Below are 26,810 nucleotides of genomic sequence, written 5' to 3'. Positions count from 1 at the left end.
GTGGGCACGGAGCGAACAGCTGGGCAGGTTTATAAAGCTCCGCTCTGCGCTGACAGATGGAATAAAAAACAGAGGCATCAAACAGCTACAGAGGAGCGACGGCGTGAGACATACACAGACGGCAGCATCCGCACACGCGCGCGTGGGGACACAGGAAATGTCCCCACTTGGTTTCTAGGTCCCCTCTTTGCGGATGCGTAACGACGCCATGGTCCCCAGTTAGATAGGAAGACATGTACACACACAGACATAAAAACTTTCCCGACAAGTGATCTTCCCCCTCCCAGGACACTATGCACAGCATCCCTGTGACACCATTTACAGCTGACTGCTCTTGATCGCATTATAATTAAGCCTGACAGTAGCAGATGTTTATACCCTACCTGTCTTTAGTTTTGTAATCGGCGCTGTTAATCCATGTACATCGCTCAATTAGAGCAGGGGTATCTACGGAGGGATCAGGCACCCCATTGATCGTTCCTTTGTTAGAAGGGACAGGTCTAAGAGCCATCAGACACCGCAGAGCAACGCACCTGCACTGGGAGCAATCAACGTGCCAGTCATAACTGCCCTCCCACCAACCGCCAGGCGCCCAAAACCCCCAGACACCGTTTTACTGTAATAGAACTGCCATGCCTGTAACAAGTGGATCGTGTCCTCTGAGTGACAGCAGCAGGGAGCTGCAACGATTGGCTGGTCACGCCTTTTGGAAGACCAATGAGCTCACCTTCCCATCCTCCCCTATTAAACACAGGTGGTGACACCCACAGTGAGACACCTTACTCCCCCCCATGAGAGACAGAGCAGTCCAAATGTGTTGGGTGGGGGGGATGGAGACTCACAGTAAGGAGGGTGTAAAGTGAGTGCTAGTGGGAGAAAGTGGTGTCATTACGGAGGTGTTGAGGAAAAGGAAGTGGAACTGAACAGTGGCGAGGGCCTTGCTTAAATACCAGAAATAAACACAGGAAAGAAAAGCCCATGTTAAATTTGCCTGGAGGTCAGGTTAAATACAGGAAACTACTAGGCATTTGGGTTAAATACAGGAGTTCATTTTGGGTGCTGGGTGAAAAACAGGGATTGTTAATTACAACAGAGTGTCTAGCAGTTGGGATGAATGCATAAAAGGAGTGCGTAGTTAAATAAAAGAGTTAAATGTGTGAATTAAAGGATACTGTGTGTTAAATACAGGAGAGAACTGTGGGTGCTGGGGCTGCTATTGGTAGGGAGAGCAGTGTGTTGCCTGACAGACGTGATATAAAGTCTTGTATAATCACCCCTCTGCTCCATTAATCTAGCAGCACAGAAGCACTTGATGGAAACGTGAATCATTTTCTAACTTCATTTGAAATGCCACCCTGGAAAAAAAAAAGCGCCTCTCTCACCGTAAACACAGATACACACGTCTCAGCACACACCCACAGCCAAGGCCACGCTGACACACAACACGCTTGTGTCGTCACGCTAGAGTGCACTCACACGCACGCACTCATACACAGACGTGCGCTCGCAAAATGCCACATCTTGCCACAATGACCTCTGTTTAATTCAATGTTCCAATTCTCCTGAAGAAGAGGAAGACTGCCTCCAGTGTTCCCGTCTGGGGCCCAGGAGCGGGATTGGGTTTTGGGGGAGTCCTGCCCTCTGTGCTGTTCCCTGTGGGCAGAGGCCATAGAACAGGGGTGCCCTGGGGGGCCGCAGTGTCTGTAGGTGTCGCTGGTTTCCTTTCAAAAGCAGTGGATTAAGACCTTGAGAACCAGGTGTGTGTATTATTTAGCCAATAAGTCACTTATATTAATCACTTGTTCCAAAAAACAACAAAAACCAGCAGACACTGCAGCCCACCAGGACTGGAGTTAAACCTGCAGACACTGTGGCCCTCCAGGACAGGTGTTAAACCTGCAGACACTGGCCCTCCAGGACTGGAGTTAAACCTGCAGACACTGGCCCTCCAGGACTGGAGTTAAACCTGGAGACACTGCGGCTCTCCAGGACTGGAGTTAGACCTGCAGACACTGCGGTCCTCCAGGACTGGATTTAAACCTGCAGACACTGTGGCTCTCCAGGACTGGAGTTAGACCTGCAGACACTGCGGCCCTCCAGGACTGGAGTTAAACCTGCAGACACTGCGGCCCTCCAGGACTGGAGTTTGAAACCCTGAGTGTTTATTAGGAAAAACAGCTCTGCTATCCGGCTGCTGCTCAGGACAGATTCAACACAAGTATCAAGGTCCTTATTCCGTAATGATGCTACAGGCATTGCAAAGAAAAATAGGTGATAAGGTATTACACACGGTGAAATGGCTGGTCATAAATGAAAATGATAGCCTCAGGCTGCTCATGAATAAATGTAACACAGGCTTGCGAATAAGTACCTCTTGATATTGATCACACACAGTTTACTCATTTCTGGGACCCAAGGCATACGATTTCGGGCTGCAGCTGATCTGGGCTGATCTGTCACATTAATGGTTAGTTATTTTCATGGCAGGGGAATCAAAAATTTTAATGAAAGGTTCACTTAAAGGGAAATACTGCCATGGAGGAGTAACAAAGCTAGTCCTAATGGATGTGAACTGATGTTTTACAGCATAACACGGTGAGGTTTATCCACAATACAGTCCTGTATAAACCAGACTGGGCATGGCTGCATAACACTATACAATAACAAATGTCTACGCTCTTAACTCAACATCCTAAAGTAACAGTCACGATCGGTAATAGAAAGCAATGCCAGACTAGAAAAAACACTCTTCAGATGGTTTCCTGAGGAATTCCTACCCAATACACAGGTAGCCCCTGCAAACTGATACAACTCCCGTCAATCCGCTCTCATTAAACGACAAATAGAAAATAAAAATACAGCACTGTGATATGGAAACAGTCTCTGTGCTTAAATGGAAATAGTCTCTGTGCTTAAATGGAAACAGTCTCTGTGCTTAAATGGAAACAGTCTCTGTGCTTAAATGGAAACAGTTTTTTTCCTTAAATGGAAACAGTCTCTGTGTTTAAATGGAAACAGTATCTGTGCTTAAATGGAAACAGTCTCTGTGCTTAAATGGACATGCGGAGTGAGGAATATGTGGAAATGTGATGGCGGGGATGAAAGTGAAAGAGTTAATGGAGCCCACCGAGCGTAGCGATGGCGGTTCTGGGTCCGATGGGCTGTTTCCCGCCCCGGTGAGGGCGCTCAGTTTACGATCCTCCATAATGTTATATGAGCCCATCTATGGAGCCCATCAGCACAGCTGGAGCAGGGTTGAGAATGGCGAGAAGTGGGGAGGGAGGGGGGTCTTTTCTGCATGGAACACCTCTCCAGAGAGAGTCCACGGTAACACACTTTCTGGAGGGGAGGGAGGGGGGTCTTTACTGCATGGAACACCTCTCCAGAGAGAGTCCATGGTAACACACTTTCCGGAGGGGAGGGAGGGGTGTCTTTTCTGCATGGAACGCCTCTCCAGAGAGAGTCCATGGTAACACACTTTCTGGAGGGGAGGGAGGGGGGTCTTTTCTGCATGGAACACCTCTCCAGAGAGAGTCCATGGTAACACACTTTCTGGAGGGGGGTCTTTTCTGTATGGAACGCCTCTCCAGAGAGAGTCCATGGTAACACACTTTCTGGAGGGGAGGGAGGGGGGTCTTTTCTGCATGGAACACCTCTCCAGAGAGAGTCCATGGTAACACACTTTCTGGAGGGGAGGGAGGGGGGTCTTTTCTGCATGGAACACCTCTCCAGAGAGAGTCCAGGGTAACACACTCTCTGCATGATGTAGTCATAATAACGGTGCTGCGGATCTATTTCTGCGGGCTTCATCCAAGCAGAATCCACAGTGACAGCTGAGCACTGACAGCACAAACTCAGCCACCCCAAAAACCTGACATCACACACAACCGGCACATTCATTTTCTGCACTTTAGACTCATTCTGTATACATTATATCAAATATTATCAGGGCTCTATATCAGTCAGATATGGTACCTCACATTCAAATAAGGATAACAATGATATGTTTAAACACCATCAAGCATTCTATTTAGCAAAAAAGGCACAATTAAGAACGGGGCACTAGAAACACTGTCACTTTGTGACCTGAAGCTGAAAATAAATGTCAAAGGAAAGAAAGACCAATGGCCATTTCCTGTGATTGCTTGAGATCATCAGCCTAAAGTCCTAGCAGGCATCCTGGTGCTGCCTCATCACTTCCTGTAGAGAGCCATACACAATGCCGTCTTTAAGGGCTGCTCTCATCGAACGCTCTTCCGGGGAAAGCGCTGGAAAGGTGTTACGGCCCTCTCAGGCATACATTTTCATAACTACCGCACATTATTCCAATCATAAAGGTTCTGTGGAAACTCCACCAAGCGTGCATTACACCAGAGCTGAGGAGGTAATACAGGGGATTTCAAAATCACAGGAGGTGGTCAGGCATTTTGTGTTATGGCATAGTTATGTGGGCCATTATTACATTTCCCTATTTATTAGAAATAAAACGCCGGGCTCCACATTTACACACATGGAAATGCATTCAGGCGTAGCTCCTAAGGTCGTATGAATGATATACTGCAAAATAAATCAAGACAATGGCTCCCCCTAGTGGCATAATAGATAATGCGTGGCTCTGAGTCAATGTTATAACTGACGATCAGTAGAAAAAAATGGTAAATGTTGCATTTTTAATAAACACAGTTGCTCATAACTGTCATCACAATAAAAACTAATTTGCAGTGCCCCTACATTTCTCTGTAATATTTGTGTGTGTGTGTGCGTGTGTTTGTGTACAACAGCTTACCTGCTCCCAAATTGGCGTTGATGCGTGACTGTCTTCACGGGCGAGAGGGAGTGTGTGCGCGAGCCGGTGTTTGTGAGGGTGTTTTGTGTTGTGAAATCTCTGCTAATGACAGCAGAACAGCTGCTCTGGGTGGAGAGGGAGAGTCTCAGAGCCACGGTCACACCCCATTCGCCAGCTGCTGAAATGAGCGCCCGACGCACAACAATGGAGCGCAGATCAGCCCTGCTTCAGAGGAGCCACGCCTTCACTGCGGCACGAAGCGAGGCCAGGGCTGAACACGCGCGCGCGCGCACAGACACCAATACACACACACACACACACACACACACACAGACACCAATACACACACACACACACACACACACACACACACACACACACAGACACCAATACACACACACACACACACACACACACATGCACACACACACACACCTAACCCACCCACACATACACACACACACACACACAAATACATACACACACCCAACCCACCTACCCACCCACACTCACACATGCACGCACACACACACACACACACACACACATGCACACACACACACACACGCACACACACCAATACCCACACACACACACACACACACACACACGCACACACACACCAATATACACACACACACACACACACACACACACACACATGCACGCACACACTCACACACACACACACACCCAACCCACCTACCCACCCACACTCACACATGCACGCACACACACACACCCAACCCACCCACCCAACCACACCCACACGTACACAGGCACACAGGCACACAGACACCAATACACACACACACACACACACACACACACACACATGCACACACACACCTAACCCACCCACACATACACACACAAATACACACACACACCCAACCCACCTACCCACCCACACTCACACACGCACACACACACACACACCCAACCCACCCACCCAACCACACCCACACGTACACAGGCACACAGGCACACACGCACCAATACACACACACACACACACACACACAAACAAAAACACAAACACACACATACGTATGCACACACAGGCACACACACACTCACACAGAGGGCAACACAAATGCAGACACCACATGCAGTATACCAGCTCTCAGGGTATCTATCTGTAGGCATAAGCTATGCCCTTGTATCCTTTAAACACATCCTTAATTTACTGCTGACAATGCCAATGAATGCCAGCCCCTCCCCAACCACCATGCAACAGTGCCACCCTTCTACTTACTGAATAGCACCCCAGGGATGTTGCTACATGAATGCTACATTACATTACATCACATTGAATTAACAAGGATCCCATCTACAGTGACTTACAGTACTATGTAGGGGAAACATAAGTGCTTGACTAATTACTGGATTCATACAAGCAATAGTGCCAGATTCGGCAATCATTCCCAGGCCAGTAAGAAAAGTATGCACTCTCACCAAATTATTAGTGCAACTCAACTCTGCTATTTTACAACAACATGTATGAATTCTAAATCGATATAGAATACATCCACAATAAGCCATAAAAACATAATCTAAAACCTTGCTACCATGATGTCAGTGAAAGCAGCCTTGACCCCCGCCCCCTCAGTTTACAGCCCAGAATAACTGAGACATTCAGCCAACAGGAGAATTGCACAGAGATGTCACCTCATTATTAACACAGTTTCTGGCACCCTAGAGCTCCAGCCCAACCTGAGACGGTAAAACGGTGCTTAGTGAGTCACACTGAGCAATGCTCAGAGATAGCCGCACTGCCCTCGAGCCCCACAAGGGGGCGTCAGCTGCAAACATTTTGTGGAAGACAAACGCAGGCTGCTCACCTCACACCCACAAACCGTCCCTACTCTCTGCAGACACAAATCACAAGGCTTTTCAAGCCACTGGAGAGAAGTGATGACACAGTTGCACAAGGATGAATAACATCAACCTCAGCCAATTAGAGAAAGCTCACATCCCGACCAATCGCAGAGCGATGAGTCAACAAATTCCGTGGAGGGTGGGGAATGTGTTGCCGCCGAGGCACTTTTGTCACTACATCTTGCAACTTTTCAGGCCACGTCAGCAACATTTTATTACAAAACGCCTAGTAACAAATCTAACAGCATTTTTCGGATCAGTTTGGGTAAACTAAAAGCAAAACGGCACAAACAGCATATTTGCAGTCTATAAACCACACCGCCTTACTCTCAATAACAAGAGTAATTTCATGCTTAGCGCCGCTCGGAGCCTCCGGGGCCCTGGCGGCATGAAACAGCAGACCGAATAAAGCACTGAGAGGGACGAAGGCGTACGTGTAACTGCGCGGTGGCGTTTAACCGAGGCGACGCAGGAGTAATGACGTGGGGCGAGTCTGCGTAGCCTAATCCCGCGGCCCTCAGCGCTGAGTCCGGAGGTGGGAGAGGCGCGTAACCCTCCCGTCCGGTGCGGTGTGTGGGGCTTCGACGTGCGCTCATTGAGCGAATGTAAAACAGCGCCTAATAGAATCAGAGCGCCCATCACCCCGCACTTACCGCGCGCGGGCTCCGGGCTCCGGGACATTAGCGTCCTCACCGCCCGGCCGCTTCAATATCCATTTATTCTCAGTCATAAAAAAATCAATCTGCGCCCACGCTGGCCGACGTCCACGCTTTCTGATCAGTAAGTGTTCTGCTCTTAGTGCGCGGGGAAGCTCTTATCCGCCCTCTGTTGTTCACAGTTAGCTACGGATCTGATTAGAACCGCAAGGCCCCGGCTTGTGGGGGCCTCGACGCTGCAGCTGCCACGCTAGCAGGCAGGAGAGCTAAGTGTATCTTTAGATACTAGCAGAGAGGAGTGCTACGTGTATCTTTAGATACTAGCAGAGAGGAGCAGTATGCGTATCTTTAGATACTAGCAGAGAGGAGCAGTATGCGTATCTTTAGATACTAGCAGAGAGGAGCAGTATGCGTATCTTTAGATACTAGCAGAGAGGAGCAGTATGCGTATCTTTAGATACTAGCAGAGAGGAGCAGTATGCGTATCTTTAGATACTAGCAGAGAGCAGCTCTATGTGTATCTTTAGATACTAGCAGAGAGGAGTGCTACGTGTATCTTTAGAGCAGTGGTCTCCAACCCTGGTCCTGGAGAGCTACTGGGTCTGCTGGTTTTCGTTCTTACCCTGCAATTAACTATAATCAACTGCTCTAATTTAATTAATTAACTCACCTCACCTGGTTACCTGGGTCTCAACAGGTGCTGATTTTAAGGTGAAAACAAAAAATCCAGTAGCTCTCCAGGACCAGGGTTGGAGACCTCTGCTTTAGATACTAGCAGAGAGCAGTGCTACGTGTATCTTTAGATACCAGCAGAGAGGAGTGCTATGCGTATCTTCAGATAGGAGCAGAGAAGAGCACTATGCGTATCTTTAGATACTAGCAGGCAGGAGCCCAACTGCGTTGATGTGCTTATCCTAGTTCTGAGAGGACTGGCTAGCCTACCTCACAATGACTTATAGCACAGGCACACTTCATGTTCACTGGAGTGTACATTCCAAAATATGACAACCTTTTTCTTCTTGTGTGGGTAGCACTGCCTTACAGCAAGGAGGTCCTGGGTTCGAATCCCGGTCGGCTTGGGCCTCTCGGTGCGGAGTTTGCATGTTCTCCCCGTGTTCGTGTGGGTTTCCTCCGGGTACTTCGGTTTCCTCCCACAGTCCAAAGACATGCAGGTTAGGCCACCCGTGGGTATGAGTGTGTGAGGTGTGAGTGAATGGTGTGTGTGCCCTGCGATGAACTGGCGACCTGTCCAGGGTGTATTCCTGCCTTTCACCCAATGTATGCTGGGATAGGCTCCAACCCCCCTGTGACCCTGTTCAGATTGAGCAGGTTAAGATAATGAATGGATGGATAGATTTTTATTTTTCTTTAATCCTTTTGACCCCCTTGGGAGCATAGGGCATCCACCATGGACCTCCTACTCACTCTCTTCTGCGTAGTGGTCTTTGCTTCTTGCCAGCAGGTCTACATTTGTTATTTTGTTGGGCCACCATATCATCAGTATGTATCTTAGGCAGTTGTTAATAAACACTTGCTCAGATTATTGATGATTGTCTTGGTGGTTTTCCAGGTTTCACAGGCATAGAGTAGGACAGATTTTACGTTTGAATTAAATGATTATGATTTTGGTGTTTTTGGAAAGCTGGGAATACTACAAGCAGGGGACACTATGCTGTCAGAGGTTTGGTCCTTCAGATAAGACATTACACACAGATCCTGAAGCACTCTGCTATTAAAAAACCGCATGATGGGAATTTAAATATATTCAGACAGGAGTATGGCAGTGAGAAGGGGCAGACAGGCAGACAGAGCAGTTATCTGAGAACACAGGTTAAACACACACAGCCAGAATACACACAGGTAATATGCGCACATGTAGAATACACATAGGTAAGATGCACAAAGCTAGAATGCACACATGTAGAATGCGCAGGTAGAATACACACAGGCACTGTAAGATGCACACAGCTAGAATGCACACAGATGAGATGCACACAAGTAGAATACACACCGCTAGAATGCACACGGGGAGAATGACACAGGTAAGATGCACACAGGCACTGTAGAATGACACAGGTAAGATGCACACAGGTGAAATGCACAGACAAAATAATGTGCAAGGAGCTGTGCTATGAAAGTCTCAACCTTGTCCTGAGACTGCTACAGCACAGAAGGCAGGCACGCTTACGGACAGCCCCGAGAATAAATCACCCGCTATTCAGGTAATACATCTCCTGGCTCAAGGAGGTGGGGTCGGGGGGGGATGGAGGATTTAATTACGCCATTTGTCAAGATAAATAGTTTTGACCCCCTACCCCCACAGAGGAGAATAACAGAATTTAAGGTTAGATGTATGGGTTTATATGAAGCCATCTGGGACACAAACGCATTGAGAAATATCTCTCTGGCTTTAATATCTCAGAAGCACTAGACTTTACAAATTGACCCGTGTTGTCTATTGGATGAGAGTCCGACATTTTCACTTGTGTTTGTTTTGAAATGCCATTACTCAGCAGTTTTTATTTCTCCAATATCAATCAGCATTGACTTTATCCCATGGATGGGGGAAAAAATCCTCCTCCAATCCCCAACAATTTCTGTGATGAATCCATGAATTCATGGGGAGATGAGTTACTGCAAGGTTAGCAAAGGGCTCCGAGCCTGCCTGCCAGTAATACAATCCGCAATCCAGATAAAAAATTGCAAGATAAAAACATTCACTTATGGAGGGGGGGGGGTGCCTCCCTCCACAAAGAGCATTTGTGCTTTATGGACATTTTACTTTTTACCGGCATTTCCCTCTCCAGTGTTATGCATTTACGGTCTCTGTGTAAAAGATTCCAGACAATGTCTCTCTCTCTTTCATTTCAACTCCGTGAGCGTTCGTCCTTTATAAAGACTTTTAAAACGGACCTTACGTGAAGAGGAAATATTTATCCTGAAAGATAACCCGGCTGCGGGCACAGCACTCAAAAAGGGACATCTTCAATTTGAGTTTATCGTTGCAAGCCCTTCGTTGTGAACATATATTAACAACTCTAAAAACAAACCGGAAAAATCAGAGGAAGGACACAGAGCTCGCTGCCGCGCCGTCTATCCAACAGCCGAAAAACTGGGAAACTTTCTTCCCGGGCACGTCGTCACGGTGACAGCCCCCCTCCGAGAGGCGTTTCCAAGGTCTGTCTTCCCGACAGCAAGTTCACCTTGGCGGCCCGGCGCCATCCTGGGGGGAAAAACAGCCGGAGCTGCTGGGAGCTGATGAAGCAGGTAAACAGATGGCAGGCAGGAGCCCCGGCCGCCCGCAGGAAGATGAGCCCACGTCCTGGCATTCAAACTCCTCCAGGAGCCGCTATCAACAAACACCACGAAGACATGCCAGGGGTTCAGACCTCCTGCACCCCATACACATACAGCCCGCATTTTTGGCTTACACACCCAGGGAAAATATGCCCTGGCAAGCCAGGATCTTCCAAACATGACGGTTGGTGCGACCAAGTAACTTCATTTTAGAATTTCCACAATGCCACGTGCATTTCTGGCAGAACACCGGAAATTAATGTCAAGTTCAAAGTGTTAAACGATAACGGTCGGATGAAGCAATTACGGCTTTTCAGAGAAAACCCCAGGGTGCCTTTCAAGGTAGCACCCTATACATCATCCGACTGACAATGTCAAAGATCGCGGTGACCGACACGGGCTGTGCGATTTCTAACAGGACTGAAGGGGGGAGTTGCTGCCCTCTGGTGGCACTGATGCCACTGTAACTTAAGTAGTTGACAAAACCAGAGAGACCATTCTGAAGATCCACAATTAGTTTATATTACATTACTGCAGTCTAAGGCAGTCTAAAAGTGGGATAACTGAGTGACTTTCCACTGCCCCTCCTCACAAGCCAGTGTGAGAGCGAGATACTTCCGGAAAGCTCTTCCATCATGCTGCCCACGGCGAGTGTGGCAGTCCGGACAGCCGGACGCGGCTGTGCGGTGCAGAGTCATTTGGCAGACGCGCCAGCAGGGGGGACATCGTTAGGCTCCGTGCCTTCAGACGGGCGCGAGACTCCGGTCTCGTTACTGCCACAAACGGCCGCGTTTCAGGGTTAATAGAGGCGCTAAAACATTCTTCTCCCTCCATTTAACTTCAGCCCACGTTCCTGTCCTCTGCCATAATACACTCCCAAATTCTCCCCGTTTCTAAATTATGGGCCTGTAAACTACGTTCCTGGTGACACAATTACGGAAGACTAGTGCAGGTGCACCGACCATGACTTAAAAACCACTTGACAGACACAGTTAGAAATGCCCGATGAGCAAAACTAGATAGCAGTGGGAGCAGCATCTGCCCATAAAAACAATCATAACTGACATCAATGTCAATTACATTTAAGCTAAATGAATTTACAGCGGAGGCGAAGGATGCAGTAAAACATTGATCCTGACATCATGTCTTCCCGGTTTTATGAATGAAAAACACGGTGCTATGACCAGGCCGGTCAGCTCAGCAGGCCGGGGGAAAGGCAGATGTCACACCGAAATGTACATGAAGAAGTGTGTCTGTCTGCATGTTATGAACAAGCACACCTGTTCCTGTCGCCAGGGAGAGAGTCACCAGTGAGTGTCTCCCAGGGCAGCTTGTCTACAGAGAGGCAGGGGAATGAATCAGAGCCTCTGTTTTTACTACACACATACTCGGCAGCTACAAACACTCATAGACACTGCACTTCACTGACTCATTGTAGTCACTAAAAATGTGCTCTTTTTGGTCACCTTTTGGTCACAAACAAATTGGTCACAACACATTTTGCCCACAGTGACTGATGTCACAACTGCAGGATATTCACAACAGTAAATTCCAACACAGCTACATACTGCAATAGAGACAGCCTAGGTTTTATAATATAGGCCTATACAATTTATAACCCTATCAATCTCTATTACGGAGCTGTATTAGACTCGTAATGTGGAATTGCCCATTCAACGAATAAGACGACAAATCAAAAATCATCGTGTTGGCAAGTTACGACACATCCTGCCACACTTCTGCTATTAAATACCACACACAGACACACACACACGCATACTCAATACCATGAGTGCACGTGAATGGACAACACAACACTTCTGATATTTTAAATACTCCAAACAGACACACAGACACACAGACACACACACACACACACACACACACACACACACACAATGCCATGAGTGCACGTGAACAGACAACACAACACTTCTGATATTTTAAATACTCCAAACAGACACACAGACACACACACACACACACAATGCCATGAGTGCACGTGAACAGACAACACAACACTTCTGATATTTTAAATACTCCAAACAGACACACAGACACACAGACACACACACACACACACACACACACACACACACAATGCCATGAGTACACGTGAACGGACAACATGACACGGCGTAGATGAAGATGACACTTTTGCGGGACATAGTAGGGACAAAATATTTCATAAAAATGAACAAATGCAACACAGAATCAGAGGTTAAAAGAAAGATATAATTAGCAGACATGGGAAGACTGCACGGGGAACATGCTGACGCAACACAGCGCAGTGTAGAAGGCTGGTACCGGTGATCCAGCGCCTGGCGGAGGGACGTAAGGGTTAAAAGCAGCTTTCAGAGCAGGATTAAAAACCTGCTGCAGAAACGTGTGATGTGGGCTTGTGATCATTAATCCCTAAAAGGCTGGTTTCCATTTACACTTCAAAGCCTGCTTAATTGGTATTCTAAATTTGTTCTCGGGACATTGCCTCAAATCAGTGGCACTGCTTGAAAAAATAAATGATTAAACTTTCACGCGGACAGAGAGCGCCTCTGAGAAGTTTTCACCTCCACTCCCACTGCAACCAGAGAGAGAGAGAGAGAGAGAGGGGGGGGGAGGAGGGAGAGAGAGAGAGAGGGTGGGAGAGAGAGAGAGAGAGGGGGGGGGAGGGAGACAGAGAGAGAGAGAGAGGGAGGGAGGGAGAGAGAGAGACAGAGAGAGAGGGTAGGAGAGAGAGAGAAAGGGAGAGAGGGGGAGAGAGAGTGAGAGAGAGGGAGAGAGAGACAGAGAGAGAGGAAGAGAGAGACAGAGAGAGAGGGAGAGACAGACAGAGAGAGAGGGAGAGACAGAGAGAGAGAGAGAGAGAAGGAGAGACACTGAAAGGGGGGAGAGAGAGAGACAGAGAGAGAAAGAGAGGGAGAGGAGGAGAGAAAGAGAGACATAGAGAGAGAGAGCGAGAAAGAGAGAGGGGGAGAGAAAGAGAGAGAGGGAGAGACACGAGAGAGAGGGGGGAGAGAGAGGGCAGCAGTACTGGGCAGGACCAAAAGGCTGTTTTCCACCTTACAGTAGCAGTCATCCTGAATAATGCTCACCATGACAATGCAAACATGCGGGGTCCAAATAGCACTGAACCATGTAATCAATTAAGTCCACTCAGCTATGTCCACACAGCTCAGAGTGAGCCATACCCCTGTGAGCCAGGTCATATCCGCTCACAGCAGCTGCCGTGCGGCTTCTTTTACACAACATCACACGGTTTCAGACATCAGGCACGGAACGGCCGGGGGTGAGGTGGCACTCCCTGCCAGTCTCCCTCCAGTTGGCTCTGAAACGGATCGCCCCCTTGCTTCAGAAGCGCAGGTTTTGATTGCTGGGGATTATACACATGAAGGCAATTTAAATTGTCCAGAGGTATGATAGGAGGAAATTAACTTAATTAGGGCTGCGGTACTTTTAGGGCATTCTATCACAACCTCCTAATAAAAGAATGTGGGAAAGGTTTCTGTGAAATGTAATGAGGTAGCCTGGACCCACATTAATCAAGAAAGATTTAGTCTTTTCTCCCTCACTGATCACTGAGGCATAAAGAGCATCACCGGCTGCCTAGCAACAATTACAGGTAAACACACCATGAATTATTATTCATCATTGAGTACTGAGACTGTATGCTTCAGTATGGACTCATATTAAAGATTTAATTAATTGATCCATTTTCCAATCAATAATGAAAGGAAAAAAACACATTTACCACAGAACATACGATGAGAGTTTCTTCTTTTAAATAACAGCAGTGTGGAATGCGAAAGCTTGATATAAATTCAGCAAGCGCTTTATTAGGTATAAAGTGCATACCACTGTTGTAATGTGTGGTTATTTGCATTATTGTCATCTTCCTGTCAGCTTCAACCAGTCTGGCCCTTCTCCTCTGACCACTCACATTAACAACACATTTCTGCCCACAGAAATGCTGCTCACTGGATATTTTTTGTTTTTCGCACCATTCTCTGCAAACTGTTGTAGGTGAGACTGCTGTGTGTGAAAATCCCAGGAGATCAGCAGTTTCTGAGATACTCAAACCACCCTGCCTGGCACCAACAATTATTCCACAGTAAAAGTCACTTAGATCCCATTTCTTTCCCATTCTGACAATCGGTCTGAAAAACAGCTGAACCTCTTGACCATGTCTGCATGCTTTTATGCATTTAGTTGCTGCCACAAGATTGGCTGATTAAATATTTGTATTGACAAGCCGGTGTACAGGTCAACCTAATTTTACATTTTAGTCTAATAAAGTGTTCACAGAGTGTATGTGTCCACATACAATACATCAGTAACACATACAATATATTATATACTGTATATATAATTTATCATATTTATTCATTAATGTGTGCTGATTGGCCCAGTGGTACAGGGATGCTTATAACACAGCAGCTTTCTCCATGCTCTTCCTGTAGGCAGTACAGATTTCACCTGGAGTATCCTGCTGTCAGCTCCACATCAATTCATTACCATCATTCATTTGTATTCTGAAATTTTGGCCAATTTGTAAATTGCATTAATAGTCTAGACACTTAGTTCAGCTTCACAAGACAAATATCAAACTGTTTGTAAAATCAAATAAAACTGGAATCGTTTACTCGATTATAAATGTTTACAGACAGTGAGCTAATAACCAAATTCAATGTTTTTGTTATATACAAAATCCCAACCTGTAACTCTATTGAATCACTTATTAACTTTTTCTCAAACTACGAATCGCAGCATTTATTTTCTGCAAAATGTTTACTTTGCAGAAATGTTGGTCTACGTAAGCAGGATTTTCAGAGCAGGTAAATCCATTACAGACAAGAGAAAGAACCAAAAATAATTTTGCTGGGCAGGCCAGAAAAAGAAATATACTGGCCAGGGCAAAAATAAATAAATAAATAAATAAAAAGATTACTGTAGCAGAAGTCAGAAAAGATTTGTTTGGACAAACTTAAGTGTAACAAAGGACTTTTACTTTCTGAACCTGGACTTTCAGCCACTGGAAGTAAACCATTAAAACAGCAAAAGAAAGATACTGAAGGACCCCCAAATGTTGCCCATATATGTCACATGTCACATATACCCTGAAATGTACCATGAAACCATTCAAACGTTTATTCTGAGCAGGAAGAGAATGAAATATCGACTGATTATACGCACAGTTCACAGTGTGTTTGGTACAAGGCAAATACCATCTCCCAGAGGGTAATAACGTAAGGAAGAAAATATCTTATTTATATATTCAATTTCAGTCCATACAGACGGACAAGCAGCAAAGGAGAGAGAAAAAAAACATTCAAGCAGAAGCTTCATTGTAAGTGGCCACCTTTTTACCTGAATATAGAAGCTTTTAGCACTGATCAGATTAATGCATGTTTAAGGGTTTCTCTCCCTAAAAGTAATAGACCGCACAAAAAAAAAGGGACAGCGGGGTAAAGTGGTTGCGTGCCGTGGCTGTCAGTGATGGTTTTTAGTTTCGCGTCTGTCTGGGGCGGTCTCTTCCAGGCCAGACGGGTCAAGACGGGTCGGTGCCATCGCCCGGAGACAGGGGTGACCCCTCCTGCGGCCCCAGGCCTGGCAGCAGGTCAGTGAGGCCCCCCCCCCTACGAGCACAGAGCAGGGAGAGGGCGCAGAGCAGCAGGTCAGTGAGCCCCCCCCCCCTACGAGCACAGAGCAGGGAGAGGGCGCAGAGCAGCAGGTCAGTGAGCCCCCCCCCCTACGAGCACAGAGCAGGGAGAGGGCGCAGAGCAGCAGGTCAGTGAGGGGGCCCCCCCTACGAGCACGGAGCAGGGAGAGGGCGCAGAGCAGAGTGGAGCCAGGCGAGCGCAGGTAACGAAGACAGATCTGCGGTAACGCGGTTAACCTCCCCCCCACGGCCCCCGCTGTCGCTCCAGCTGCGACAGCCGGGGTGGTATCCAGGGAACGGTCACGTAGGCGAATCCAGCCAACCTCAAACATCCCGAGCCCAATACACCCTCCCCCCACCCCCGGTCTGCACCTCTTCCCCCCCGGTGCCACACGCCACGTACGCCCGGCTCGCCCGCACACAGATCGATAACGCCACACCCGGGAAAAGGTCACACAAACATACCAGCGAACCTGGTTCATGGAACATCATACATTATAGGACCATGAAGGCCCTTTACGTTCTGCAGCTCCTACCCCTCCACCCCACCCCCCCCCCGCCCCAATACAATTTACCGTCCTTGTAAAAGACCAAACTCCACAAGCGCTTCGGCGCAGGTTTTATGGAGCCGTCTCCACGGCCCAGACTCCCGTGATTCCCGGCAATGAATCATAGCTTCTTCTTTTCTTTTTTTTTTTAAAGAGTTTGGAATATCCAAGCTCATCCTGAAGGTTGTTTGAAGATCAGATGGAAAGCCGCATTTCAGAATCAATCACAATGAGAGCGTAACTGCATTTATTTCCTCTGGTAGCAGCCCTTCTGGGCCGCCAGGCTCTGCACTGTCACGGGCAGAAGCCAAATGACATAACTGGATGATTAAAGTGGCTGTTTGTCCCCGTTTCCCTGTGTTTATTGCTGTGTGCCTCACTGCTGCATCCGCCCTGTCCATCTCTGCCTCTCTCTGCTTCATGTGCGCCTGCTTATTCCTCATTTCTGTTTCAAAGTTCTTGGGTCTTACTTGAGTTGAAGTTTATCTATCTCTAATTCGGGGTTTATCCCTCTTTTGCATCTCTGTTATCCCTTTAGCGTCAGTGGTTGGTGTCTCTCTCGTACAGTATGTCCCAATGTTTGTGTCTCCGTGTCTGTGTCTCAGTGTGTGGCTGTTCTGGATTTGTATCTTGTAGCATTTGTATCTTGTTTCTGTCTGTGTTTTTGGGACTCCTGCTGCTTTTCCACAGTGTGCGTTCCTTGTGTTTCTTCGGGATTTTGACTCTTGTACCGTCTGAAGCAGCGCCGTTGTACCGCACGTCTAAGGCTCTGTGTGTATCTGGGGGATTTGTGTTTCTCTGTTCCCCAAGTGTACTCAGAACGGAGCGCTTCTCTCTCTTTCTCCGGTTCTCTCTCCCTCCCACACACGCCCCCTCCCCCATCGTCTTTTCTCCCCGGTATATTTTACTCCGCCATGTGCCACGCTTCAGTCCCATTAATCAGGGCCCCATCTATGAGAGCAGAATGTTAAAATCCTCACTGTTGTTCCTCCGCCCCTCAACGCAAAGGACACATTAACCTTGCAGCTCCTTCAATCCGCTCCTCTAAACTTGGCAGCGCAGAAACAATGGCAAACTTCTCCCATTGTTTTGACTAAGGGCAAGGTGAAGTGTGTGCATGCGTATTTTATGTGTGTGTGCATGTGTACGTGTGTGTATGTGTATGTGTGTCAGACCCTGCCATAAATAAGCCTGTCTGGAGAGAACGGTGGGAGCTGGAGAAGATGGCTGACAGCAGAGGGCATGGAAGGCTCGTCTCCCTGGGCAACAGGGTTTGAGACTGGCACCAAACGCAGTGCCATTCTGACAGGAACCGCCCCGCCATCCAGTCTACCACGCTTACAAACCACGTCGTGTTTATTCACTGGGACCCATTTGAAAATCGCACGGGAACAAAAATGAAGATGCACAACGCAATTGATGAAAGAGAAATTAACAAGGAGAAGCATAAACCCCATTAAGTCATCCTAAGAAATCCAAGCACATTCCAGACTGCCATAAGGTGGGCAGATGATTAACACGAACCACACAGGCAGGCTTGAGCTAAAACCACCGCTGGCCCGGTCCCAGAAATGTCTTTGGAAGCTGAATCCCAAAAACGACAAACCAGTGAGTGAATTCAGTCATGTGACCGTTCCCCCGCGTTGCCATGGCAGCGCCGGAGCAGCAGAAATGCCTGGGCTCTTACCCTGACCCTGGCCGTTGACCGTCTGGGCGCTGAGGAAGAGGACGATGGGGAACATGACGGCGAGGAGAGTCCCGGGCTGAAGGGCAGCAGGTCCCACGCTGACGCGCCTGGCAGCCATCCCGCCCGTCGGGGCCTGAAACAGAGGTCAAGGGTCAAATGCCACACATTAACTCCGCAATGAAGGTGGATTTCAGCCGGATAATAAAAATACCACATTAAACTGAAATGCATTTGAAAATATCCATTTTCCATGATGAGGCTTTGCTACAAGTTTTTGCTTGTAGCAAACAACTTTGCATTCAACTGAAAGAATGCAGTGACAGAGAAGGTAGCGAGAGATGGTAGGAGGCCATTAATAACAGCTCTTTGATGCCAAGAAGGAAACATAAGAGGAACTTAGAGCCTGGGGGTATTATGCTGAAATAATGGAACATTATGCAACAAGTGAATCAAACCAAGACTCAAGTGCAGAAAAAAGACTGAAAGTTTGAAGAAAATGGATATTGTGAGCTTTTTCCCAACCGCCTAATGTTTAATTTAAACCCAGGGAGTTCTGATTCAACGGTGCACGCCCGTCCCTGAAAACACATTAGTCTTCCAGCCCTTCTTTTGTAATTCAGCAAGTGTAACGGTACTAAATATTAGTCTCCAGCCAGAATGAACCGCTCATTAAACACAAAGCTTTTATGAACTAACAATTCATCAAAATTTAACGATACGTTTGTAACGGCAGGCTCCGGGCTTAAATTTATGGTGTTACTGTTATACTTAATGACGTATTATTTCAGCATGATCAGAGTGTATGAAATGTCTCGGCAGATAGATTGCAGATTAAGTATAAAATTGGCAGAATTTGCCGCTTGGAATAATTGCAGAGCCCAGTAGATGGACATCAGATAATAAATTAGATTTTGTTCATTACCAGCCAAACTTTCCCTGCCAGTTCTGCAACACCTACTGGCCCACTTCGGGCTTTCTGTTAATGAAGAACGAGCTTCAGCATCACCAAAGGCAGCCACAGCGCTTCCTCCACAGGCCAAAGAAAATCCATTCTCATTTCTAAACAACTCACGGGCTGAAGTTGATGTGTGTAAATTTCTTACGATCTGTTTAAAACAGGCAGTGGCATTTTTCTTTCGGGAGCTGCCGAGTTGTTTTAAAAGCCGTGCTGGTGGGAAGGAGAGCGAATATGAAACTGGTGAGAGAAAGCGCCTTTAAGATCTGCAGTTAAAAACTCGTTCCCGTGTCAAAGAGCGGCATTAAAGTGATAGACGATTTCCTCTTCCCTGCTGAGCTGGCTTTTGTTTGTGGTGAAAGGTGAGAAGCTATACTAAACGCTTCCATACCCCAGGAGGTGAGATTATGTGGGAGAGGGGGGAAAGGAAAGTGGAGAAAATTGGACGCATTACAGGAAAATGTGGCTAAATCCCCCCCAGATGAGCACAAACGTGCCCATTCTGAGCTGGGACAGTCTGGGGGAAATTCAATTTCCAGTTAAATCCCAGCAAGCGATGAAGCCAAGGACTCGCATATGCATGCACACACATGCACAGAGATATACACACACACACACACACACACAAGCATACACACACACACACACATATGCACATAGATACACACACATACACACATGCACATATACACATGCACATAGATACACACACAGACACGCATGCACAGATATGCACATAGATACACATACACACAAGCATACACATACAAACACAAACACACATACCATAGATACACACACACATACACACATAAGCCAGACACACACACACATATACATATACATACACATACACGCACAAGCATGCACACATACACATACACGCACACACACAAGCATACACACACACAGAAACACACACACACACAAGCATGCACACACATGCACATAGATACACACACATACACATACACACATGTACACAAAGCAGACACAACAACAGGCATACGCTTTGTACACACACACTGAAAATCACACAAAGACACACATGAACACACACACATGCACACACATACTCATGTGCACACATTATGCATCTTATTACTTTGTAAAAAAAAGTCTGTGACACTCCCAGGGGAGGTGCTGCTGATACAAGCACAATCTCTCTGCCTCTCTCTTTCTTTCTCTCTCGCTCTCTCACACACACACACACACACACACACACACACACACACGCACACACAGAAACAACATGCAAATAGTATACTGTATGTAAATACTCAAACAATTCAAAAAGGTTTCTAGTATAAGCACACATATTTACATACACACACAAACATACACTACCATTCACAAGTTTGGGGTCACCTTGTCTTCTGCTTTTTCTGATTTAATATTAAATTTTCTCTGTTTGTAATCAAACAATTCTTAAATGGACAAAGCAGCGACACAGAGCTGTTATTAAATTATATTTTTTATACATTCTGGTTTGGTAGTATTTACAGCACTTTTTATGTGTAGTCCCCATTTCAATGTTTGAGACAAATTAACATAATGTCAAATAAAAGAGTCATGTTTTGTATTTGGTTGCATAGCCTCCCACGACTTCTTGATGTCTGTGACCCATCAACATCATCAGAGTCTGGATATCTTATTTTTAGGTTGTCCTAGAAACGATACTAAAACTGCATTTGGATGAATCTCTATGGGAATTGGGGGGTGGGACTAGATTCATCTGTAAATTAAGCTGATACAGCATAGAACACATGTGTTGACTAAATGGCTTTAAGTCATCAAGGGTCCAAGGTATCAAATGAGCCTGAAACCACCATGCTGCTGCCAGATATGCAGTAGATACTACAATAAATGTTTCTCCTGACAATTTATTTCTGTTGAATTCAATGGAAACAATATTCAGGAGAAACAATTCTAATAGTATCTACTGCATATCTGACAGCAGCACAGTGGTTTGAGGCTCATTTACCATGGATCCTTGATGACTTAAAACCATTTAGCCAACACATGTGCTATACACTATATCAGCATAATTTACAGATGAATCTAGTCCCATCCCCCAATTCCCCATAGAGATCTATTAAAATGCAAAGAGTTTTAGTATCACGTATAGGACAGAACCCAATCAAGCAAGTATGGGATATTCTTAAAAAAAAAATTAAAAAAAACCTGTATTACTGTAGAATACCAAAGTCTGGTGTCAACTAACCAATTATATGGGTGTTCATAAGCGCTTCCCTTCTTCTCCTCACTACCTCACTAGTATGCACGTATGTATGTGTGTGTGTGTGTGTGTGTGTGTCTGTGTGCGCGTGTGCGTGTACACGCAAACACATTCACAATATGCAAGTATGCAATGTATTGTGCACGCCACAATGACAAAGACAATGAATATATTCTAATCAGGGTAAACCTGAATTTAAGTGAAAATGCACAAACAGCAAATATGCATAATTGCTGCTCTATTAATAAATGTGACAGAGCAAATACTACTGGTGCATAATTTAATTTCCCTCCAATTAATCAGCTGAAAAGGACAAACATTTACCTATGAAGAAATACAAACAGATTTGCAGAAATAGATGACACACATTTTCAGACAGAGAAGTGTACCTAAGAAAGATGTTGGTTATGTTTTGGCTCTGATGTGTGGTGTGATGTGTATGGCTGCCTGTATTTAAAATTGTCAGTGGCAGGAATATTAATAGTTGCTTAAAATAATAGTCGTTATACATTGTAGTAATTTTTCCAATGAGAGATAATGTGTTCTGTCTCTTTTTCTCTCACACACTAATATGCATGTGCACGCTTGTACACACACAGCCCACCACACACACACACACACACACACACACAGAACGCCTACAGACCCTTGATGGATACCAACTAATTCGTTAGCTTAGCATCTTATCTATTTTTTTATTGCACCCTTGAAACCTTCGATTGATGATCACCCACATGGTTCAGGCACCAGAATGCAGTAACAAAGCGCAGCAGATCCAGTGCCTCACTTGAACATTTCAGGCCCTCGGCCCTCTTGGTCATGAGCCTAGCGTACTAAACACGCTGGCTGGTCAAAAAAAAAAACCTGGCCTCATTGGCAACTGGCGGTGCGGGCCGACACTTAACCGATGTACAGCACGAGTCGCAGTCGGCTAAGTGCTATCAGTCACACTCCCCATTCACAGCAGGTTCCAGGAGCCGGGGAGGAAAATCGATAGGCTCTCCCTCGCATCGCTCCAACTCCTTTTCCTCTGCCGCCCGTAAGTAAGACGCTGAAGCATGGACCCGCATTTGCATACGGTATGGTCATTAGAGGTGCCGGCGTACACAGGTCCTAAGGCCTGGGGAAATATCCGGCACTTCTGGTGGAAGAAAACACAGTTGTTGTCCAGCTCAAACTGGTGGCACCTGGAGACAGCGCTGGTCAAAATGACAACCATCACACCCAAAACAGCACTATGAGCTCAATCCTGAAAATGCCGCATCCAGAGCTGCCAAAATGGCTTCATAGTTGCCCACAAAAACAGTCTCAATATATGAATTTCTTTGAAACTCTCTTTTGTCTGGCTTTCATTTCAATTCCACTCATAGTTTGAGTATTGAGCTCCAACGTGCCCTTTTAATCCATATAATTGGTTTTCAAATCAGGCTCCGTAATTTCCCTCAATATTAATTTCCACCAACTGTGAATGAAATCTCCGTGACGTTGGTGTTTTCACTCTCGGTCTGTCGTTCCGCGGTAAATCCGGGATGCGTCTCGACTGAATGCACTCTGATGGACACGAGTGTAGTGCCCACAGATAATGCTCCTGTGCTGTAACTCAACAAAGGGTCGTAATTAAAAGGCAAGAACAGAACTCAACGCAGGGTCAGAGGGGTGAAAGAGGGAAAGACACAAAACCGGAGGAGGAGGAAATAGATCACAAGCAAAAACACGAGCAAAACCTGATGAGAAAAAATGTTGCATTGTGGGCAACCAAACTGACTTCTTTTCAGGACAGAAAGGATCATTGGTCACCTACGTTTTTGTTTTTTTTCCTAAATTCATGGATTCAACCTTTCATGACAACTTCGGGTTATCGCTTAATCTTGTGCATATAGCTTCTGGATTATTCTCAGCAAATACACTGCAGTCTTACACAGCTCCTTCCGTAAGATTGAACAACAGACGTTTTAAGGAGATATCCACTAAGCCCCACCCTGACAGGCTTCATCTTCAAACTGTGTGCCCTACAAATCATCCAACCCACACCCCAAAAACAGCGCCCTACACCGAACACTTCCCCAAATACCACTTCCCCAAACCCCATCACCAGAGACAAGTGAATTCTGCACCCATTAACCCCAGAGGGTTTCTGCTATACCCCCCGCCCCCACCCAAACTGCAGAGCTTGCAGCCTGCGTAGCCTCAGCCCTGGTTCACAGCACAGCGACCCCCCGAGCATAAATCTACATTTGCCAGATTTGTTTTCATTACATTTTCCATTAAGTGTAATTAATAATGCAGGTGGAGGCAGGGCGGCCGGACCGTGCCTGGCCCCTCCCTGCTGGACGCCGGCCCAGGAGAAGCAGATTGGAGAGTGGTGTGTGACGGTGGTGAGGCTGCATTATTCACTGTGTTATTCTTCTCCCCCTCGGCCGTTTCCCGGAAGATCAACACGCTCCGACCGTCCTGATGCCGCAACCTGTGAGAGATTAGTCCCCCCATCCGATCTGGCAGCTTGACATCACGTGCTTCACCCAAAAGCAGAAAGACCAAAGAAGAAGAAAGAGCAGCACAGTAATGATCGGCGGGAGGACTCCAGTGGAGGAATACGGGCCGAGCTGACGCCACTGTCCAGGGTCCTGAACAAAGCATCTTCAGCAGAGTGTGAGCACCATGGTGCGTGAGCGCCACTGTGTGTGTGAGAGTGAGTGTGACGGTGTGTGTGTGTGTGTGTGTGTGTGTGTGTGTGAGCGTTACGGTGTGTGCGTGTGTGTGTGTGTGTGTGTGTGTGTGTGTGTGTGTGTGAGCACCACTGTGTGTATGTGTGTCAGCCCCACTGTGTGTGTGTGTGTGAGTGGGACGGTGTGTGTGCGTGTGTGTGTGTGAGCCCCACTGTGTGTATGTGTGTCAGCCCCACTGTGTGTGTGTGTGTGTGTGTGTATGAGCCCCATGGTGTGTGTGTGCGTGAGAGCGTTACGGTGTGTGTGTGAGCCCCATGGTGTGTGTGTGTGTGTGTGTGTGAGCCCCACTGTGTGTATTTGTGTCAGCCCCACTGTGTGTGTGTGTGTGTGTGTGAGCCCCATGTGGTGTGTGTGTGTGAGCATTACGGTGTGTGTATGTGTGCGAGTGCCACTGAGTTTGTGTGTGTGTTAGCCCCACGGTGTGTGCGTGTGAGCCCCACGGTGTGTGTGTGTGTGTGTGTGTGTGTGTGCGTGTGAGCACCACGGTGTGTGTGTATGTGTGTATGTGTGCATGTGAGCACTACGGTGTGTTTGTGTGTGCGTGTGAGCACTACGGTGTGTGTGTGTGTGTGTGTGTGTGTGTGTGAGCACTACGGTGTGTGTGTGTGTGTGTGTGTGTGAGTGTGAGCACTACGGTGTTTGTGTAAGCACTACGGTGTGTGCACCATATTGCGGTCCTGGATTAAGCCCACACGTGCCGTCAGAAAGCAATTATGCAGGAGCAATCATGAGCCAACCGGGGAAGAAACATCACTGACTAAGTAAGTCCAGGGCCAGGTTTATCTGCAAACAAGCGTGCCATCATACACCAAACCAGCTCAGTTTGTGAGCTAACCATTTGAGTGTGTGCTATTTTCACAACAGGGGACTTGCATTAAAAAAAGCTTTTAGAGCCTAATGTCCTCAAAAACAGATTATTGCCTCTTTTTTCCCCCTACAGGTTGGTAACTGACACAAGCCCCTCACTGCATCCATCAGAGTCCCCCCCTCCCCCTCGCCATTTAATTGTTGCTTTACTCCAGTGTGTAATTATACCCAGCACAGTACATTTCATGTTTTTAAGTACCTGCTTCTGTTGCTCCAGTGCTTTACATTAATGGTGTGCAGTCATTGCTTTGGTGACTGGACCGCGGCATAAACCATGGCAAGCCAATGAAAGATTTTGACACAGCAACACGCCGCAACAGCGAGGGAGAGCTTAAACCAAACCACAGAAATGAACCGGGGACGGGTTACAATAACGACAATAAAAGCACTTCCATTATCAGCAACTGGAAACCCTGCAACTCTGACCCCTGCATCTCTCGCAAACCAACCATCTCGCAATGACACCTGCTGATGGGAGGGGGGGATTTTTATTTTGCACACGTCATAAAGTGCACTTTGCAGAGCATTCTCTTCCTCCAGCCCATTCTCTAGTGATCTGCATGTTTTAAGGGGAAGCATTAACAGCACCTGCACTGCAGAGGAGAGGGGGGGGGGGGGAAGAAGAGTTTTTTGGGAGCAGATGTTTCACCTCCGGGACATCCATCGTGCGGTCGTGACGCGCCACGCTGTTTAACTGCGGTTTAATTTATTTCCCCTCGGCACCTGGCCTGAAGTTCGTGAGGCCGCTGCTTAAGGTGTCACCCTCACCTGAAACTGTAGCAGAGTAGCACAGCCTTGTGTCTGAGGGGAGGCGGTATAACTGTCACTGTGGTACAGAACCTAAGCTCACAAACACAGGAGGAAACGCGCTAATTAGTGCTACCATACCCAAAAACCATACCCAGCTGTCTCAACTATGTTCCTCTCTCCCCAGCTCTGAGAGAGAGGAGCGAGAAGTTAATTAGTGCTACCTTACCCAAAAACCATACCCAGCTGTCTCAACTATGTTCCTCTCTCTCCAGCTCTGAGAGAGAGGAGCGAGAAGTTAATTAGTGCTACCTTACCCAAAAACCATACCCAGCTGTCTCAACCATGTTCCTCTCTCTCCAGCTCTGAGATAGAGCGAGAAGTTAATTAGTGCTACCTTACCCCAAAACCATACCCAGCTGTCTCAATCATGTTCCTCTCTCTCCAGCTCTGAGATAGAGCGAGAAGTTAATTAGTGCTACCTTACCCAAAAACCATACCCAGCTGTCTCAATTACATTCCCCTCTCCCAACAGCACGTGAAAAACGGGATTCCTCAAGCAGTCAACGACTCCTGTCACAGCCTCCCACTTCTCCAGGGCTGCTATTTACAGCCAGCCCTGAACATAAACTGCCACCCCTCCTACTCCCATCGCTTACCTTCGTCTGTGGGCCCCCTCCAGCCACAGCCGAGTCTCTGCTTCCCTGCCGTATATCCCACAAACCAGAGAGCAAGTTATTACGAGGAGAGAGGCAGTGAGACGAA

At 47.0% G+C, this 26,810-nt stretch overlaps 1 protein-coding gene across 1 annotated transcript in view; it reads right to left on the bottom strand.

Moving 5' to 3' along the window:
* The window catches only part of robo2 (roundabout, axon guidance receptor, homolog 2 (Drosophila)), a 450,826-nt gene extending 424,016 nt beyond the window's left edge, over positions 1-26,810 (bottom strand). Inside the window, exons 1-2 of the mRNA XM_061216243.1 lie at positions 26,705-26,810; positions 18,512-18,644 (exon numbers count right to left, since the gene is read on the bottom strand). Of these exons, the coding sequence (XP_061072227.1) occupies positions 18,512-18,629 (118 nt within the window). The 5' untranslated portion in view covers positions 18,630-18,644; positions 26,705-26,810. The remainder of the gene's footprint in view (positions 1-18,511; positions 18,645-26,704) is intronic.

The sequence above is a fragment of the Conger conger genome, chromosome 13, assembly GCF_963514075.1.
Source record: "Conger conger chromosome 13, fConCon1.1, whole genome shotgun sequence".
Taxonomy (NCBI): domain Eukaryota; kingdom Metazoa; phylum Chordata; class Actinopteri; order Anguilliformes; family Congridae; genus Conger; species Conger conger.
The sequence above is the reverse complement of the archived record's forward strand: the minus strand, read 5'-3'. Positions and strand labels throughout refer to the sequence as shown.